Genomic DNA, 19385 nt, shown 5'->3' with positions numbered 1-19385 from the left:
ACAAAGGGATTTCATTTTTTAGAACTTATTTGAACTCCATAGTTTTTGTGTTCAAAATGCACCATTCAAAGTCACATCATCAATTTTCAACCCTTTCTGACTTCATTTGTTATTTTCCATGCATTTACTGATTATTTTGAGCTATAAGACCCTGAAATTGAAAAGCACTACAAATGAACTCTGAAAAGGTTGAAAGTTGGCATGGTATCATCATTTCACCCACATAGCATGTGAAAGAAAGTAGAGAGGGTTACGGCAAAAACTAGATGCACTTCATGTACAAAACGGACAATCTCTTTCGGAGTATCAGGATTTCATACGGAAACTCGTCTGTTACAACATGCATTTCAAATGAATTACGAAAATGTTGAAAGTTGGCATGGTATCATCATAATAGTTGTGGGGAGAAAGTCTTCACTTTTTTCTCTTGTGTGCTTTGCTTATTGCGCCGTAACCATGGATAATCTTCATCGTTTATCGGGATGCTTGGGTCAGCCTTGACTTTGAAGGGAGGAATTTCATTGAACTTTTCATAATCTTCAGACATGTCTGTCTTGCCCTCCACTCCCACGATGTCCCTTTTTCCTGAAAGAACTATGTGGCGCTTTGGCTCATCGTATGATGTATTTGCTTCCTTATCTTATCTTTTTCTCGGTTTGGTAGACATGTCCTTCACATAGATAACCTGCGCCACATCATTGGCTAGGACGAATGGTTCGTCAGTGTACCCAAGATTGTTCAGATACACTGTTGTCATTCCGTACTGTGGGTCTACCTGTACCCCGCCTCCTGATAGATTGACCCATTTGCACTTAAACAAAGGGACCTTAAAATCATGTCTGTAGTCAAGTTCCCATATGTCCATTATATAACCATAATATGTGTCCTTTCCCCTCTCGGTTGCTGCATCAAAGCGGACACCGCTGTTTTGGTTGGTACTCTTTTGATCTTGGGCGATCGTGTAAAATATATTCCCATTTATCTCGTATCCTTTGTAAGTCAATATAGTCGAAGATGGTCCCCTGGACAATGAGTATAGCTCATCACAAACAGTGTTGTCACCTCTGAGACGTGAACCAACTGCTGAAAGTCATGATGTGTTTACATGTAATCCAGTCGTCACACTGCTCCGGGTGTTTGGAGCACAGACTGTTCTTGTGTTCATCGACATACGGGGTCGCCAAGGTAGAGTTCTGTAGAACTGTGTAGTGTGCTTGAGACCAAGAATGCCCGTCCCTGCATATTATTGAGTCCGCTCCTAGCGTGCCTTTTCCAGTCAGTCTCTCATCATACCGCGATTTAGGGAGACCTATCTTCTTAAGGCCAGGAATGAAGTCAACACAAAACCCAATGACATCCTCTGTTTGATGGCCCATGGAGATGCTTCCTTCTGGCCTAGCACGGTTACAGACATATTTCTTTAGGACTCCCATGAACCTCTCAAAGGGTAACATATTGTGTAGAAATACGGGGCCCAGAATGACAATCTCGTCGACTAGATGAACTAGGACGTGTGTCATGATATTGAAGAAGGATGGTGGGAACACCAGCTCGAAACTGACAAGACATTGCGCCACATCACTCCTTAGCCTTGGTATGATTTCTGGATCGATCACCTTCTGAGAGATTGCATTGAGGAATGCACATAGCTTCACAATGGCTAATCGGACATTTTTCGGTAGAAGCCCCCTCAATGCATCCGGAAGCAGTTGCGTCATAATCATGTGGCAGTCATGAGACTTTAGGTTCTGAAACTTTTTCTCTAGAATATTTATTATTCCCTTTATATTCGACGAGAAGCCAGTCGGGACCTTCATACTGAGCAAGCATTCAAAAATGATTTCCTTCTCTTCTTTGGTAAGAGCGTAGCTGGCAGGACCTTCATACTACTTTGGAGGCATGCCGTCTTTTTCGTGCAAACGTTGCAGGTCCTCCCGTGCCTCAGGTGTATCTTTTGTCTTCCCATACACGCCCAAGAAGCCTAACAGGTTCACACAAAGGTTCTTCGTCACGTGCATCACGTCGATTGAAGAGCGTACCTCTAGCTCTTTCCAGTAGGGTAGGTCCCAAAATATAGATTTCTTCTTTCACATGGGTGCGCGTCCCTCAGCGTCATTCGGAACAGCTAGTCCGCCAGGACCCTTTCCAAATATTACGTGTAAATGAGAGACCATAGCAAGTACGTGATCACCGGTACGCATGGCGGGCTTCTTCCGGTGATCTGCCTCGCCTTTGAAATGCTTGCCTTTCTTTCGACATTGATGGTTGGTCGGGAGAAATCGACGATGGCCCAGGTACACATTCTTCCTGCATCTGTCCAGGTATATACTTTCGGTGTCAGCTAAACAGTGCGTGCATGCGTGGTATCCCTTATTTGTCTGTCCTGAAAGGTTACTGAGAGCGGGCCAATCATTGATGGTCACGAACAGCAATGCCTTTAGGTCAAATTCTTCCCCCATGTGCTCATCCCACGCACGTACACCTATTCCATTCCACAGCTGTAAGAGTTCTTCAACTAATGGCCTTAGGTACACATCAATGTCGTTGCCGGGTTGCTTAGGGCCTTGGATGAGAATTGGCATCATAATGAACTTCCGCTTCATGCACATCCAAGGAGGAAGTTTATACATACATAGAGTCACGGGCCAGGTGTTGTGATTGCTTCTCTGCTCCCCGAAAGGATTAATGCCATCCGCGCTTAAAGCAAACCACACGTTCCTTGGGTCACTTGCAAACTCAGCCCAGAACTTTCTCTCGATTTTTCTCCACTTCGACCCGTCAGCGGGTGCTCTCAACTTCCCGTCTTTCTTACGGTCCTCACTGTGCCATCGCATCAACTTGGCATGCTCTTTGTTTCTGAACAGTTGTTTCAACCGCGGTATTATAGGAGCATACCACATCACCTTCGCAGGAACCCTCTTCCTGCGGGGCTCACCCTCAACATCACCAGGGTCATCTCGTCTGATCTTATACCGCAATGCATCGCATACCAGACATGCGTTCAAATTCTTGTATGCACCGCAGTAGAGGATGCAGTCATTAGGGCATGCATGTATCTTCTCCACCTCCAATCCTAGAGGGCATACGACCTTCTTTGCTGCGTACGTACTATCGGGCAATTCGTTATTCTTTGGAAGCTTATTCTTCAATATTTTCAGTAGCTTCTCAAATCCTTTGTCAGGCACAACATTCTCTGCCTTCCACTGTAGTAATTCCAGTACGGTACCAAGCTTTGTGTTGCCATCTTCGCAATTGGGGTACAACCGTTTTTTGTGATCCTCTAACATGCGATCGAACTTCAGCTTCTCCTTTTCACTTTCGCACTTTTCCCTTGCATCAACAATGACCCAGCGGAGATCATCATCGGGCACATCGTCTGGTTCCTCTGGATCTTCAGCTTCCTCTTGATCTTCAGCTTCCCCTGTTGCAGCATCACCGTATTCAGGGGGCACATGGTTGTCATCGTCCTCCTCTTCTTTGCTGTCTTCCATCATAACCCCTATTTCTTCGTGCTTCGTCCAAACATTATTGTGTGGCATGAAACCCTTATAAAGCAGGTGGGTGTGATGGATTTTCTTGTCAGAGTAAGACCTCGTATTCCCACAAATAGGGCATGGACAACACATAGAACCATTCTGCTTGTTTGCCTCAGCCACTTCGAGAAAATTATGCACGCCCTTAATGTACTCAGAGGTGTGTCTGTCATCGTACATCCATTGCCGGTTCATCTGCGTGCATTATATATAATTATGTGTGTCACAAGTAAGAAAATTAGACAAGTATGTATCTAAAGTAAGATTTTCTTTCTTTCAGAAAGAAGATAAGAACAAGAGGCTCACCACGGTGGTGCCGGCGACGAGATCGGCGTGGGCGATCGACGACGGTGAAAACAAAGACGGGGCGTGACGGACCGCTAAATCTAAACAAATATTGGAAAAAATGGAGTTCGGAGGTCGAGCTTCGAGAGGAGAAAGCTTAACTAATGTGGCTCGGGCATTTCATCGAACACCTCATGTGCATAGGAGGTGAGCTAGAGCACCCAATGCCCCCCCTCGCCGGCCAGCAAAAAACAAAGCACTGTGGAGTGCTCTGCTCGCCGGCGATGGGGTATATATAGGCAACTCATTAGTCCTGGTTCGTGGCTGGAACCGGGACTAAAGGCCATCCTTCTGTCCCGGTTCCTGCCACGAACCGGGACCAATGGTTGTGGGCCAGGAGCGAGGCCCATTGGTCGCGGTTCGTGCCAAGAACCGGGACAAATGGGCCCAGACGAACCGGGACCAATGCCCACAAGGCCCCGGCCGGCCCCCTGGGCTCACGAACCAGGACAAATGCGTCCATTGGTCCCGGTTCGTGGCAGAACCGGGACTAATGGGTTGGCCAGGCCCGAACGAAAGCCCCTTTTTCTACTAGTGCTTGCCCTTCCGGGCACCCTTGTCGTCCTTCTCGCGGAAGTATCGGTCAAAGACGCAGTAAAGATCGAGCCGGATGTACTCGTCGCCGGAGTTGTTCTTGCCGTCGTTGTCCTCCTTCTCCTCCTTCAGTGCCAGTCCGGCCATTGCACAGACCGCCCGATTTTGCTCTCAGACGAGGGTGTGCGCGTTCCTCCGTTGTCATTTCTTCACAATGCGGGCGCGGATGGCTTCCTCCTCTGCGGCTGCCCGCCGCACCGGCCGCCTCCACCATTTCCGCTGCGATATGGGTCTCGGCGGCCCTAATCCTCTCCTTCCCACGGCGGGCTGCCCATTCCTGGTGAAACTCATAGTCTGCCTGACCGGTGATGGGGAAGGAGAGATTATCCGGCTGCCCAGACCGCGATGATCCATCCCCAAAGGACCCGAGCTCCCGTTGAGCCGACGCAATGGAGTCGGGCCGGGCAGATCCATCCTCGTCCAGGCACTGTCCTCCCTAGAGCGGCGGAGTGCAATGCAGACCTCCATTGCCTCCTCCAACCCGTGCGGGATGACACCCCGGTCGATAGATCCGGACCGGACGGAGTCCGATCCGTTGCCCGCCATGCCGGAGACGGCCGAAAATCGCAGGAGGCGAGTTAGGATGGTGGAGGGAGTGGAGGGGGAGAGAGGTGTGAAATGGCTAGGGTTTGGTTCGGCGAGTGGATATGGACGAATATATGTAGGGTCGGGTGGGCCAGCGTTGGCCGGGCACAACATGGCGGACGCGTCCGGACGCCTCCACATCCGCCCTATATTTTGACTGAATATGGAAGGTGCCGGTCAGCCTAGGTGTTTGAGACCCGTTTGAGATGTCCATCTTGATTGAAAAATCGTGACTAATCAATGACCAGACGGATGACCCGAACGTTTGGGAGGATTTAGATTGGGAGGGTTTAGAGCGCCCGGCTATAGATGCTCTTATGGCAGAAAACCAAGCATGCATATGCTCTAGATAATTCAATTTGTGGGTACCGGAGCGGTGGTGAGTGGCTCGTCAACAAAGCTGGCGCACGTGGTGCGGAAGGATCGACGGGTTATGAGGGTAATAATGTGTGTGTTGGTGTGCAAGAGAGGAGCTGCATCTGCATTTGGTCAAAGTGCTTTATCAGCTTGATCTGCCAGCATGACCACTTGTGAGGAACCGATACAATATCTCTAGGCAATAAATGATTGACATCGACATGGCCAGAAATGATTAGTCAAGGCGTGGTGAAATGGGACCGGAACTTGATGCTCTCGGATACCCGCGCATTCTATATGTGTAAAAAAATAGTAATTTAAAAAAGTTTAAAAAATTCTAAATCTTGTTTGGAATCAAAGATGATTAGGTATTGCACTCATATAAAAATTTTGGACAAGAAATGATTCATATTGAATTTAGGGCAAAAAAAGACAAGTTTATGACGACAATATAGCGTATATAGTATTTGTATATAGCGTTTTTTGCCAAATCTTTGACTCAGGATGCAATGAAAGTCATTTTCTGACGAATCTTTTTATACGACTACAATACTTGATCATATTTGATACCAAAAAATATTTGGAATTTTTTGAACTTTTTTTGAATTACTTTTTTTTTGCATATAGGGTGCGCTGGAACCCAGGTTCTCCTTCGTATTTTCCTGGTGAAATGCCCTATATATCCATTTGCTCAATTGACCAACTCTTCTAGTGATATGCCGACAACTACAAGTTCATGAGATTTGATGACATTTCTTCTCCTCTGCCCCAATTTGTATTCTCTATACTAAAAATTTACGGTATACACACGATAAAATAGCTCTTACTTTTTGTTTTGCTGGAGGATAAAATAGCTCTTGCTATTTTTGAGTGGTGGACTGGTGGGGGGCACCAACGAAAATCAAAGAGGACTAGTGGGAGAGGTGTTCGTAAGAATCAATCTATGGGAGCCTAGCCGCCGCCTCCACAAGAGGTCCTTCTGAAAAAACCTAGCCGCCTCCACCATAGATCGGTTCCCCCTCCTACGGCCGGCCTCGCTGGCATTGGAAGGGGTGGGGAACCTGATCTATGAGTGGAGTTCTTCATAATAGTAGTGTTTTCATTAGATTGGTTTAGGGTTTGGTAGTCGTCTTCTTCTTTGAAGATGGCATCGTCTACAATGAGTAATCTTCTTCCCTTCATTCGACGACGAGATCTCCTTCACGATGTCAATGATGTTATTGAAAGATTAATTTTTTTCTAGGTAGGGTCCTTCAGATCTTGTTTCACCAGATCAGTTTTGGATTTTTTCTCATGGTTGCCGCGAGGAGGATTGTCCTCGCAATATCTGTCTTGGTTGCTATGTCCTAGATAATGGTAATTCGTAATCTCATCTCCCAGCGGCGGTGACCTGGCTGTTCGGTGTTTTGTCCCTGGGATACCGGTGTTGATGCTCTTGCCGATATTGGTTGATCACTTTAATGGTTGCGTGCATGCAACGTAGCCTTGGTATTGCGGCTTAAATTATAACTATGGGAGAACCTTCGTTGATATTTGCAGGTATGTGGTTTGATACATTTGTTATTTTTCTGTGGTTGCCTTTAGAAAAGTACAAGTGTTATGCAAGAAGAAAGAGTTTGAAGATAGTGAAGATTTGCTCATTTCTTTTAGACTTTATTTTTTATGCTTGGTCATCGTGTTAGAGATGTGTGCATGCTAACTATGCCTTATTTTGAGCTTATGTCAACTTACCAAACAAGCAATTAGTTTGTTTGTTGACAAACTTGTACGTGCCCACGATTTAGCCCATCTTTATAAGTTAATAACAGTAAAAAAAAAGGTTATGTTGGCCGAAGGGGCTTGTCAAAAAGAATAGCCATTTCCAACACGGTCCAGATGGTACCAACAAAATTAGCAGAGTACATTTTAGTTACCAACGCAATTTTCTCACCAGATTTCAGTGTTAACGTTCGACCTATAAGTTCTTCATCTCCCTTTTACAAGTAGCCCTTAGGGCTTGTACTCCCTCCGTTTCTTTTTACTATGCATATAAATTTTGTCAGAAGTCAAACTTTATTAAGTTTGACCAAAATTATAGAAAAAAATATCAACATTCACAATATCAAATCATTATCACTGGATCCATAATAGAATTAACTTCTATATTGTATATCTTTAGTGTTGTAGATGGCGATATTTTTTGATATAAACATGGTCAAAGTTTACGAAGTTTGACTTAAGACAAATTTTATACACGGAGTAAAAGAAACAGAGGGGGTACAATGCAATGTACTTGGGGTGGTGCTTAATAAATAAATATTTTTTCTCAAGCACTAGTGCTTATTTCTACAGAAGAGACGCATAATTAAGCGTTTATTCTTTAGAAATAAGCATTGATGCTTAAAAGGAAATATGTTTAGTTCTTCTAAGCACCTTGCATTGTACGAAGCCTTATATGGTTTTCAGTAGGGATAGATGCAAGTGGGCATCCTGCATAAGCCCTCATAAACAGGAAGTTAGTTCAAACTGAACTAAATCTAACCGAGACGATTACAACTAACTCAATCTATTTTGACTACGAAGCGGGGTGGTTCAGACGTTGTTCCACATCCATGGCTGTCATTACTAGTAGTAATGATAATGATCCAAGGAATAGCCATCTCGTTCAATTCTCCCACATCGAGTTTAGCATTGACTATAATTAACAAAAAAGAGTTAATAGTATCGAATTACCAAACATAGGGACATGGATCATGTGAGCTTGAGCTCACATGATCTTGGATAAACAACCCAATCCAAAAAATGTAAAAAAAACCAAAAAAACTCTATTTTTTGGCTAGAAACATTGATATTTTTCTACATGCATGCAAATTTTCATAATGAAATCACATTTGTGGAGGTGTGAAAAAAGACAAAATCAATGCTCCAAAAAGAGTGTTTTTGGAAGCAGGATGCCCACACATCCACAAATGTGATTACAACGATGAAAGTTTACATACGTATAGAAAAAATATAAATGTTTCTTGCTACAAATAATTAGAAATTTTATTTTTTTAAAAAAATTTACTGTTCATCCAAGATCATGCGAGCCCTAGCTTACAAATTGGATGAACAGTAAATTTCTAAGCGGTTTTTTGAAATTTACTGTTCATCCAAAATCATACGAGTAGATCCTGAGCACTTCCAGTGAAGTGGTGAAGTAGTGGCCCATAGATGTAGTACTAATGAAACCGAACGGGAATGAAGCTTTTCCTTGGTTTTGATTTCTGCTCTGATCCAAAGTCAATTCTCCTACGGCACAGTAGAGAAGAACTAAAACTGCGAGCGATGATGATCTCATTAATTGTCTCCCTCTCGTTTTTGTTCTTTCTTTTTCCCACCCCGGTCGTTGTCATGCAGTGTGGTTGATTTGTTTATCACGTACTGAAGTAGAGTCTGCTCTACTTCCGCTTCAAACTGGAGAAGTACCCGTTGTTTCAGTGACAGTGACTTTTCAGCTGATGTTTTGGACCGCTGTTGTACAGCGACGATAAAATAATATCCCGGGTAAATTAGTCTTTCATCAACCAATCACCCTCAAGCTGCATTGTTTCGTGACGATGATTTAACTTAGGGAGCCGGCCACTAAACCCATCCAAAGAACGATCGGTCGTCCATTGAAACGACGTGTGCACACGTCCTTCCGGGTTTGTTGGGCTCATTAGCTAAAAACTCAAGGACCAAGACAAATATATTGGATAAAAGCATATGGATGCTAAACATCCAAAGGAATCACGGTGGAGGAACTTACTACTGATAATTCTTGAAAATATTGGATGCAAATTTATAGTGAATTGAGCATTTGCAAAGTGTTATGAGAAAATGTATTAATATCTAGACTGCATGAAATGAACAAAAATGAGGAGCTAAAATGCATAGTTAGGTTTTTATTCATGCATAGGAAGAATGTAATACTCCATCCATAACTTTTCAGTTGTTTTGGGGCTAATTTTAACATGGTTCCTCTTATCTCCTCTTTTCACTCTACAATGACGATAAGAAAATACCAAGATAAAGTTATGAACCAATCACTGTCAAGCTTTCATTGTCTCATCACGAAGATTTAACTTAGGGAGCCAGCCACAAAGCCCATCCAACGTCGGACAATCATTCATCTTTTTCGTGTGTACTTAATATGGATTTATATAGGTTCCCTTGAGTCTATTTTGACTAATAAATTATGAGTTATATGCCACAAGAGATATCATTGAAACATTCATTCGAATACAAATCCAATGATATATTTTTGGCGTTTAACTCATATTTTGTTAATCAAATTTAAACTAGAAATTTGATTTGGACTAATAAACCTAGGCGGAGGAAGTAGTAGAGAAGCATGCATGCTAAACATCCGAAAAAATAGATGCAAATGTTAGAACGAACCGAGCATTTGCAAAGTTCTATAAGAAAATGTATCGATACAGATTCTTCATGAAATAAACATGAATGAGGACTAAAATGTATATTCCAGTTTTTATTCATGGATAACAAGAATGTAATACTTCCTCCTTTCAATAATATAGTGCACACTATTTTTTTTTGAAAAGTCATGCTCGATAAACTTTGACCAAGTTTGTATGTAGAAAAATTATCTAAAATCCATTAGGGCATCTCCAAAGCTGACCCGCAAAGCGGACACTGACACGGATGCGGGAGTCGGTCATCCAATGCTATCCACATATATTTCAAATAAAGTTTAAACAAAGCGGACGAATTACATGAAAACCGGATGATTTCCATACAAACCAGACAAAAACATTTATATTTCAGACATATTTTAACTAAAAACTATACTAGCCTAGGGTAAAACTAATCTACGACCGGCCGTGGTGGATCTCCACTCCCACGACATGTCTTCCCTATATGCGGCAGCCCGTTCACCGGACTGCCGGTAGCCTGTGAGGGATATGCTTCAGCGGAAGGGGAAGAATAGCCTCCCATCACTTTCGTCAAGCACGGGTCAGGGTTGGTTTTGACTTTTGGGGCACGGGAAGACGGTCGCCGTGGTCTACGCCCACGCTCATCCGGCAAGAGAACGACTGTGTAACCCGGCGAAGCGATGGCTGTGGCTTTCGTGGGACCAAAGCGGCGGCGGTCGCCCATGATCTACTTTTCCTCGCTGTCTGCTGTGGCTGCGGACATGTCGGCCTCCGCCGACATGGCTTCCTGCCCTACCTGACGGACATGTTGCCACCATTGATGGTCGAGGATTTGCTGGGAGACGACGTTGTCTAGTCTGGACAGGCGAGGAGGGAGTGGCGATGGAGATGGTGGTGGCGCCGGATCCGGCGGGTTGCCGGCAAGCCAACCTGTATCGGGCTCTGGCTCGCCGGGCAACCCAGGCAACTTCAATGTCGGAGAACTCCTTCTGTTCACCCGAGGCCATGGGGGGTGTTGTACAACGAGGAGGTGGAGAGAGCGGAGGTGAGGTGTGGTTCTTGACCGGCTCCTGAACACGTTTATATAGCAAGCGAATGCGAGGAGTCAGCCGAAGAGGTGTTTAATGCTCGTCGGCACAGAAACGAACGTGTGGCGCTCGGGGCGCCATAGTAGGTTCCTCGGCACATGTGCGGTTTAGTGGAGGTAGGCGGGAAGGCGGATAGAGAAGGCATGCACAGGGGATGAGCAGCGGGCGGCGCTCTCAGTCGGCGAGCCCCTTCAATGTCGGCTATTGTGAGCGGTTGCATCCGCTCCGGACCGACATGAATGCTGGCAGCTAGCTTCGAGCGGGAACACGCGCGACCGCGGAAAAGGGGTTTTTGATGGGTCAGGTTAATCAAACGCAGGCGTGACAGCGGTCCGAACGCCCAGAAAGCCCCTCCAGCTTGTCTCCAGTTTGCGGAAAAAGTGCGTCTGAACCGGTTGACGAACCGATACATGACCGTGTTGGATGGCAAAACACATCCGGACTGCGTGGTTCAGATGGTTGCGGATGGTTTGAAGGTCGGCATTGGAGATGCCCTTACACCCAATATATACCATATGAAAATATATTGCACTGCTACTAAGTACTCCTTCCGGTCGTTTTTAGTTCGCATATAAGATTTGACTAAAGTCAAGCCTCGTAAAGTTTGACCAGCTTTCTAGAAAAAAGTGTCAACATTCACAATCTGAAATCAATACCATTAGATGTGTCATGACTTAAAGTTTCATATTATATAACTTTAGCATGGCAGATGTTGATATTTTTTCATATAAATACGATCAAACTTTGTGAAGTTTGACTTCAAAGAATTCTAATATGCAGAGTAAAAAGGACCGGAGGGAGTACTCAGTAATGTATAAGTGCAACTCTTTCTGAAAAATAAAAATGTAGTTTTTTGAGTCATGTGCTTCAGAGTCCAGAAGTTTACTTAGGAGTTGCAGAATTCATCCACCCGTTGACGAAGTCGGCTCCTCTACAGGAGTCACCTGCTGTCTGCAGGCTACCCCATTAGCGCCGTGATGGCATCCGAGCCTAACTGGCCTGCAGGACAGCTCTTCTGGGGCTAACCGCTGGCCATGTCCTCGGTGGTAGAAACGTCGATATCTCGTTTAATTTATAAGAAAATGATACAATAGCAAAGTTTACCGCAGAAAAAGAAGATAGCAAACTCATAGGATTTTTGTTCTGACGATACTATGTATCCACTTTATTTAAAGAACCAGAGGAAATAAAAAAACTATGAAAATCACCTTTAACCGAAACACATGAATTTTACCCTAAAAAACACATGAGTTTGACAGAGTATTTTTGAATTTCTACACTACGAACAAGACAATAATCTTTGGCGGTAACAATAGCGTCCAAATTGTACTTCTGACATTGGTTTGACTTTGATTCTATTTTTGGAGAAACAACTTTGATTTTGACCTTGGCATTGGTTTAAATACAGTTCCTTAAACCCACTATCTCATACACGCATTCCTAACGTAATGTTCCACTAGGCCATTACGATGAGTCACGAACTCTGGCGCGGTGGAAGCCTCCGTTTACCTAACCTCGCGATAGCTCGGACCGAGCGAGAAATTGTTGTTGAACTTGGCCATCAATCCAGTCTCACTTTTCTCAAAGATCCAAATAAAAAGGAGGCAGTTGATTTGCTCGAACTTGAAGTGACGTGAGAACACGAGCACATTGCCAGGTGGTCCCGGAGGCGTACGTGCGGTGTGGTGTGGGCTGACGGCCGGCGAGATGATGGGGTAGAGTAGACTTCCACGGTCGACAGAGGAAAAAAAATATCACGACTAACTGGAGTTGCATAGAGATATTTTGCAAGGGAAATGGAACTATGGCGAGATGGTTGGGTTGAACATGGAAGATCATGGAGTACGTAGGATGCGGCTGTTGAGCGCCTCGTGGGCTGGGGTTGGCAGCACAGTCAGTGGATGCACCTGTTGCTTTCTGTTGGCACCGTCGTCTATCTTGTCAACCAAGAGTTAATCAATCGATCGATCCGGAGACGGGAGGGAGACCCCGTCGGCCAACAGCGCACGATGAGGTGGTGCTTCATCACGTTCGACGCCGTGGTGTGTAAAGCTAGCTAGCCAGTTCTCGATCGGGGTGCGAACTGTACGACCGACATGATGCGGCGTGCGCGTGCGTGGGAATACGTGGTTCAACGAGTTGACACGAAGGTTGCCCGTACGAGCAAGGAAACGGTGCCCATCGGTTTCGGGAGTGGCAAGTTCGGTTCATGTCACGCGCGTGTTCTCATCCTTTGCTTACAGTAATAATATGCAAGAGATACAAGTACGTCTTCCATACGTCAGCTGTTCGCAAAGTTTCTCGAAAAGAAAACAGGTTTGGTAATTCTCGTCCAACACCTATACGATCTGATTAATTAATTAAATAAAAGCAAAAAATGCACATGAATATCTATGTCGAAGCAAAAAAAATTAATAGAAGGAATGCCCCTAGCCTCTGCATCAGAATGATGCATGCAGCCAAACGTAGAAGCAAATGGTGTAAAAGTTAGGTGGGACTTGCTTAATTCTTACTGCTCACAAAGCTCATTACTGCCGAATTTAGATATTTCTGGGTGGATGATGGAGCACTCTTGGTGGGTCAACATGTCAAACGACAACAACATGTCATCGAAAATGACGACTTCTCTCATAATGCTTATCTATTGGTCTATTAGAAATGAGTGAAACACTAGGGTATTTCAAAAGAAATCAATGTTGCCTCAAGTCATTGTTGCAAACATTAAGAATGAGGTCAAGCTTTATGCAATTGCAGGAGCTGAACATTTGAGTAGTATCCTACCGGGAGAGGAGCCCCCCATTTTTTGTGCTTGCAGAGTAGTCCCCTTTGTAATAGGTTCATTTCTCAGCTTAAAACTTTATCTTCATATACTTAATGGATAAGACAAATCTTTTGCCTCCGTTTTAGGAATCATTTAGTGCCCAATTAATTTTTTCAACATATCCTCCAAAGCAGAATTTTTTCCTCCTAAAAAGACAAACACATTTGGTCTTTCATCAAATATGAAGTGGGTTTCTCGCATACATGGCATGGGTTTTGATCGGACTTGCCACATGGGCATCTATGCCATCTTCTCATCATGTTCCTGGTTTTGTTTTCATTTTATTTTCAGAGCTCTTCTCCTCTCTCGCTTAGGCGAGTTCGAGTTACTCATGGCAACACACCTCTCCCCTTTTTCTCCTATGCTTGTGTGTTTCTTGAGTCATATGTTGATTTGGCACATATGTGACAATGTGGACAGACGTGTATGTGATAAGTTGAGTGAAAATCATGTCAGACAAGCACGGATAATGCCACAGGTCGATTAAGCGACCAAGTGTCTCCAGTCAAGGAAGGTGGTGGATCCAAGGTTGAAAAGAAGGTAAGACCAAAATTCAACTATGCAAACTATTGAGAGATCATAAATTTATTTTTCTTAAGTCGAAGTACTAACCCAATGTACATCTTTTAGACAAGGCTTTTCCACGTCGTTCGTCTGTGCCGTGGCATGGTATTGTTCATGGGTGAAATTGTTTGAAAAAGGAGTCGAGTGAGTTTTCTGACCTTATGCCCCCCAGTTCAAATAGGTGCGATAGGGGTGGTTACATAGTATCCCAATGATGTTGAGGTAGTGTTAAGTTCGTGTGTTCCTCGCATCCCAATATATGATTTTATTGCCTAAAAAATGATTTTATTGCTTGGCTTGACAAGAGAAATGGACTTTTCTTGATCATGAGTGTGTATAAGTTGACTCTAGGAGATCAAATGTGTTCTAATGACTTGGGACAATACATTGCTACTGGAGATGGGGATAGGACTAAATGGAACCTGATCTGGAAAGCTAATGTCCCTCCTAAAGTGAGAGTTCTTGTATGAAGGGCGGCTACGAATAGTCTGGCAACACATATGCCAAGACTTCGTCATCATCAAATTGCATGTAGTGCGTGTATCAGTTCTGATGTGGCAAGGAGGATGTTTTTCATGCGCTTACGGTATGCGCTAAGGCCGAGCATTTTGTAGGGCGGTTAAGGACATATGGAATCTGCGTTGAGAGGAGTTGTTTAAAGTTGAATGGCCAAATTGATTGTTTGATATGTTATAGATAAGCTTGATGCAGAGGTTCGTGCAAATTTATTTCTCTCATTCTAGAGAAGTTGGCACATCCTGAATAATCTCACATTTGGGAATGGAATGACATCAGTTCGAGCGTCGCTCATCTCCTTCAGTGGAGTCTCCAAGGACTTTGATCCCCCGAAGATAAACATGTTTGCTGTTAGGGTGGTGCTTCTCTACCTAACCATACTTGTGCCGTGTTTGGGGCGTTGCATGAGGGATCCATGCTAGCTTCATTGCAGAAGAGAAGTTTACAAGCATGGAGTGGTCGCTAGAGACCATAAAGGATTGGTAATCACTTCATTGGTTTTTCTTTCTGTCTGCTCAGACGTCGTGGAAGTGGAACTTCGAGCTTGTCTTGCGGGATTCTATTTTGGGGTCTCTCTACATAAGCCTGCCATTTGCGAGACTAACAACATGTTTCTGAAAAATAATCTATTGTATAATATTTTTAGTAGTTATGCTTCGTAATTTAAAGAGAGAAGCCTTGGGTCTACAATTTATCTCTCATTACAACGTGGCCTGGATTTTTACAGGGACAAGAACAATGCAACCCATGAGATCACTAAATTTTGTCTTGATTCTAGACCGGATGGATTAATTCTAGGGAGTATCTGCCCTGCGTGACTTATTTTGTACTTGATGATTGTAACCATCATTACTAGGAAAATGCTTATAGATAGAAGTTTACCAGTAGCGCCTGTTTATGACCCTATGCTACTAGTATTTAGCAGTAGCGCTGGGCAGGAAACACACTACTACTAATATATAACAGCAGCGTCTGTTTGCTTGGGCCGCGCTGCTGTTAGATGGGCCGCAGGGCAAAAACAGTAGCCCACTTAGCTGTAGCGTTTGTTTTGAACGGGCGCTACAGCTGGTGGGCTTAGCAGTAGCGCCGGCCTCTAAACAGCGATACTACTAGAGCAAAAGAAAACCGGCCCAAGCGCCCCCGCACCCCCTCACACTCTCACAATCAACCCCCCTCCGCCCGACGCCGCCGCCGCGGTTAGGGTTCGTCCCCGGCCGCCTCACCCCTGTCGACGGTGCCGTGCGCCGCCACCACGCGCGGTCGCCTCTCGCCTACTCCGACGCTCCAGCCCCGTAAGTCCCCCTCGATCTCCTCCTCCCTGCGCGCGCCACACTAGCTAGGCTCCAATCGATTTGCCGCGGCGGCTCGCCATGTTTTGGGATTTAGGGATTGCACGGTGGCTCCGCGCTTTGATGCGACATGCTCCTCGCGTGATTAGGGAGAGAGTAGAGAGAGGGGTTAGGTGAGAGAAGTAGAGGCTTTTTGTTGCTCACCGAAACTTAGGAGAGAGTAGAGAGAAGTAGCTAGAGAAGTAGAGGCTTTTAGCACATACTCCCTCCGTTTTTATTTACTCTGCATATTAGAGTTGACTGAAGTCAAACTTCGTAAAGTTTGAACAAGTTTATAGAAAACAATATAGACATCTATCATAATAAATCTATACGATGTGAAAGTACATTTAATAATAAATCTAATGTTGTTGATTTGTTATTGTATATCTTAATATTTTTGTATATAAACTTGGTCAAAGTTTGTAAAGATTGATTTTGACCAAAGCTAATGTGCGAACTAAATAAAAACGGAGGGAGGATAATTGAAACTTGGGTTTCAATTCTTGGCTGCTGCCCCTGGAGGAGTGGTGGCGGCGGCGGTGCCTAGTGTTCTAGGGTTTAGATCGGGGGCGTCCATGTCGTGACTATTGTTTCCGACATTTAGGATCATTGATGTAGTACTTGTAACTACTTGTCATTCCTCCACTGGAACAACCATAGTGCTCGACCGTAGAATCGTGAGCATTTTTTTAGCTCTGATATGACAGCAACGGTTGAGGGTTTCAATTCTTGGCTACTGCCACTAGCTTCTTTGTTGATGCACATAATGATATGACCAAGAAGCCCTCACTGTTATGTGGTTTCATGGAAAAATCAATGCTTGATTCGATACTCTCTTTTAGGTTGAAGAGAGTATCTGCATGTGGTGATGCTCAAATTGCTAAGTTCTTATGATGCTGTTAGTGAGCTCATTTTTGGTAAATTTCAGAAAACACATATAGACAAAGAGTTGTATCTGATCGAAGGGGGGGGGGGTGTTTGCCTTTTATAGTTTTAATTATTGTGCATCTGATGCCAAAGGTGGAATGGATGTTTACTTATTGTGTTCTGGAAGATTCTAAGCTGGTTCAACTTTTGGATGTGGGAATAGATAAAGTGTTCCCCTGGACTGAACTTTATGTTTACTTTTTAGTTGTTATTTTGCTTGCCATGTGAACTCTAGCTATGAAAACTTTATGTTTACCTTTTGGATCGTTAATCCTTTAATCATATTGCTTTAGGGAAATGGCGCCACCACCACCACCACCATGTCGACGGTGCAAGTCAAGGTGCGCCAGCAGCCTTGCAACTGGCACGATGTTTGGCATCTACTTCGAGTCTAGTTTTCTTCATGCGGCGGTAATAAATTATATGAAACTAGTAACTACTATTTTGTTTTTAGTGTTATTGGCATTAATGCATCGTGTATATATCATTTTGCTTTTTGTACACATATCATCCCATGCAATGTGAGGTCAGAATTCAACAATCTGACTGGAGACTCTATGACCTGTGAGGCTCCTGGGGGCCCCTACACTATGGAGATCGAGAAAGGACGAAAGATGACGCGGGTGGGAGAAGATGGATGGGTCCATTTCATCGACCACATGCGTATCACCGGTGGTGAGTTGATCAGCTTCTCCTTTAGAGCTGAAAGACCCAAGCTGGCCGTGATTTATGTCAACGAAGCAGAAGATTATGAGGATGATGAGGATGATGACGACCCACTCGGTGATGCCATCGTAGCTCAAAGAATGAAGTTGAGCGAGGAGGAGGTGTGCAACCTATGGGACATCATTCCGCCACGTGCTGACTTCGTCGGGGTGCCATTCGTGACCCGCCTGACAAGTACCATGGTTGATCAGCATATCATGGTATGTTGCATTTACTGCAGTAATTTGTTGATATGCTTTATTGTTATACTTAGTGTAGAGTCCGATGATATATATACTTAGTGAATCTTATATACTCAGTAAATCCGATGATCTATATGCTTAGTGAATCCGATGATATATATGCTTAGTGAATCTTATATGCTTAGTGAATCCGATGATATATATGCTTTATTGTTATACTTAGTGTAGAGTCCGATGATATATATGCTTAGTGAATCTTATATGCTTAGTGAATGCAATGATATATATGCTTTATTGTTATACTTAGTGTAGAAATGTAGTACTGTCTTTTGATAGTGTAGAATGTGTGAGGCTACTTATTAATTGATATGTTTTTCTTATTCAGAAATTGCCAAAGAGCCTATCTGAGAGTTTTGGTATCAAGCCTGATGAAGAAGGCTCTGCTGGAATACGCCTTACCGCGAGGGGCTCCATCACCACTTGTGCGTACGGCGTGGACACGGACGGTCGCACACACTTCAACTCGGTTGGGTGGAAGAGCTTCCTCGTCAGCAAGAATCTTCATGTTGGACAGGCAATCCTAATTACTATCAGGGACACCCACCGCCCAGGCTTGAGGATGATGGTCGTTATCGATATCATCTAGAACTACATATGCTTGTGAGATCTATCCATGCATGCGTGTGGATGCTAAACCATATATATGCTAGCATGACTACCTAGTAAACTTATCAACTATGATCTATCCATACATTGTTGACTACTATATATGAGTTTGTGAGATTGTGTGGTTATATTAAATGTGGTATTTGTCGTTAATGCTTGTGAGATGGTTCTGTGAACTTAGTTTATTTGCACTGGACTTGTCTTGATTTAAATGAATATTGCCTCTGACTCTTTTTTTATTTTTAATTTCTATTTACCTAGTTGTAGCGCGGGGAGAAAATAGGGCGCTACTACTATGTGATCATAGTAGTAGTGTTGGTAGAGAAAGAGGCACTACTACTAAGTATTTTAGCTACAACGCTTGTTTAGAAACGCGCTACTGCTAAATAATAGCTGTAGCGCCCTAACAGTAGCGCTGGTGCCCGCGCTACTGGTAGCTCAAAAACCAGCGCTACTGGTAAGCATTTTCCTAGTAGTGCATGTTGTTTAATCAACACGCCAAGTTATTTTAATAAAATATTTTTTTCTTGCCCCTTATAGGGGGGAAAGATGCCATGCCTTGGTATCGAATGATCAACCAGTGGACAAATACTTGAACAAATTAAGCATGGGTGATCCTAGATCGCAAGACAAAGGGAGTTTTTATTGACTTAAATCAACCACCAACACTAGGGGTCACCGAGACAATAATATAGGAGATAGTTCACACTCTGCTTCATATAAGCTGGGATATCTCATATAACAAATATTCAC

The 19385-nt window shown here is 43.9% G+C and overlaps 1 protein-coding gene across 1 annotated transcript; it reads left to right on the top strand.

Annotated features, from left to right (window-relative positions):
* The first annotated feature begins 17717 nt into the window (after positions 1-17717).
* LOC147986032 (uncharacterized) lies at positions 17718-18612 on the top strand. Its single transcript, XM_087539969.1, has 2 exons — positions 17718-17984; positions 18352-18612. Exons 1-2 carry the CDS (start codon positions 17718-17720, stop codon positions 18610-18612), a joined length of 528 nt encoding a protein of 175 aa, XP_087396095.1.
* The last annotated feature ends 773 nt before the right edge of the window (positions 18613-19385 follow it).

This window comes from Triticum urartu, chromosome 2A (genome assembly GCF_056163025.1).
Source record: "Triticum urartu cultivar PI428250 chromosome 2A, HENAU_Tu73, whole genome shotgun sequence".
In the NCBI taxonomy this organism is placed as follows: Eukaryota; Viridiplantae; Streptophyta; class Magnoliopsida; order Poales; family Poaceae; genus Triticum; species Triticum urartu.
This window is presented reverse-complemented; position numbering and strand designations above follow the sequence as displayed.

What these genes read in the sequence shown, in the direction of transcription:
- LOC147986032 (XM_087539969.1), top strand. Translation starts at nt 17,718, where the DNA reads ATGCGTATCACCGGTGGTGAGTTGATCAGCTTCTCCTTTAGAGCTGAA. An exon ending in TGGTTGATCAGCATATCATG is followed by an intron (nt 17,985 to 18,351) that starts GTATGTTGCATT and finishes TTTCTTATTCAG; the next exon opens with AAATTGCCAAAGAGCCTATC.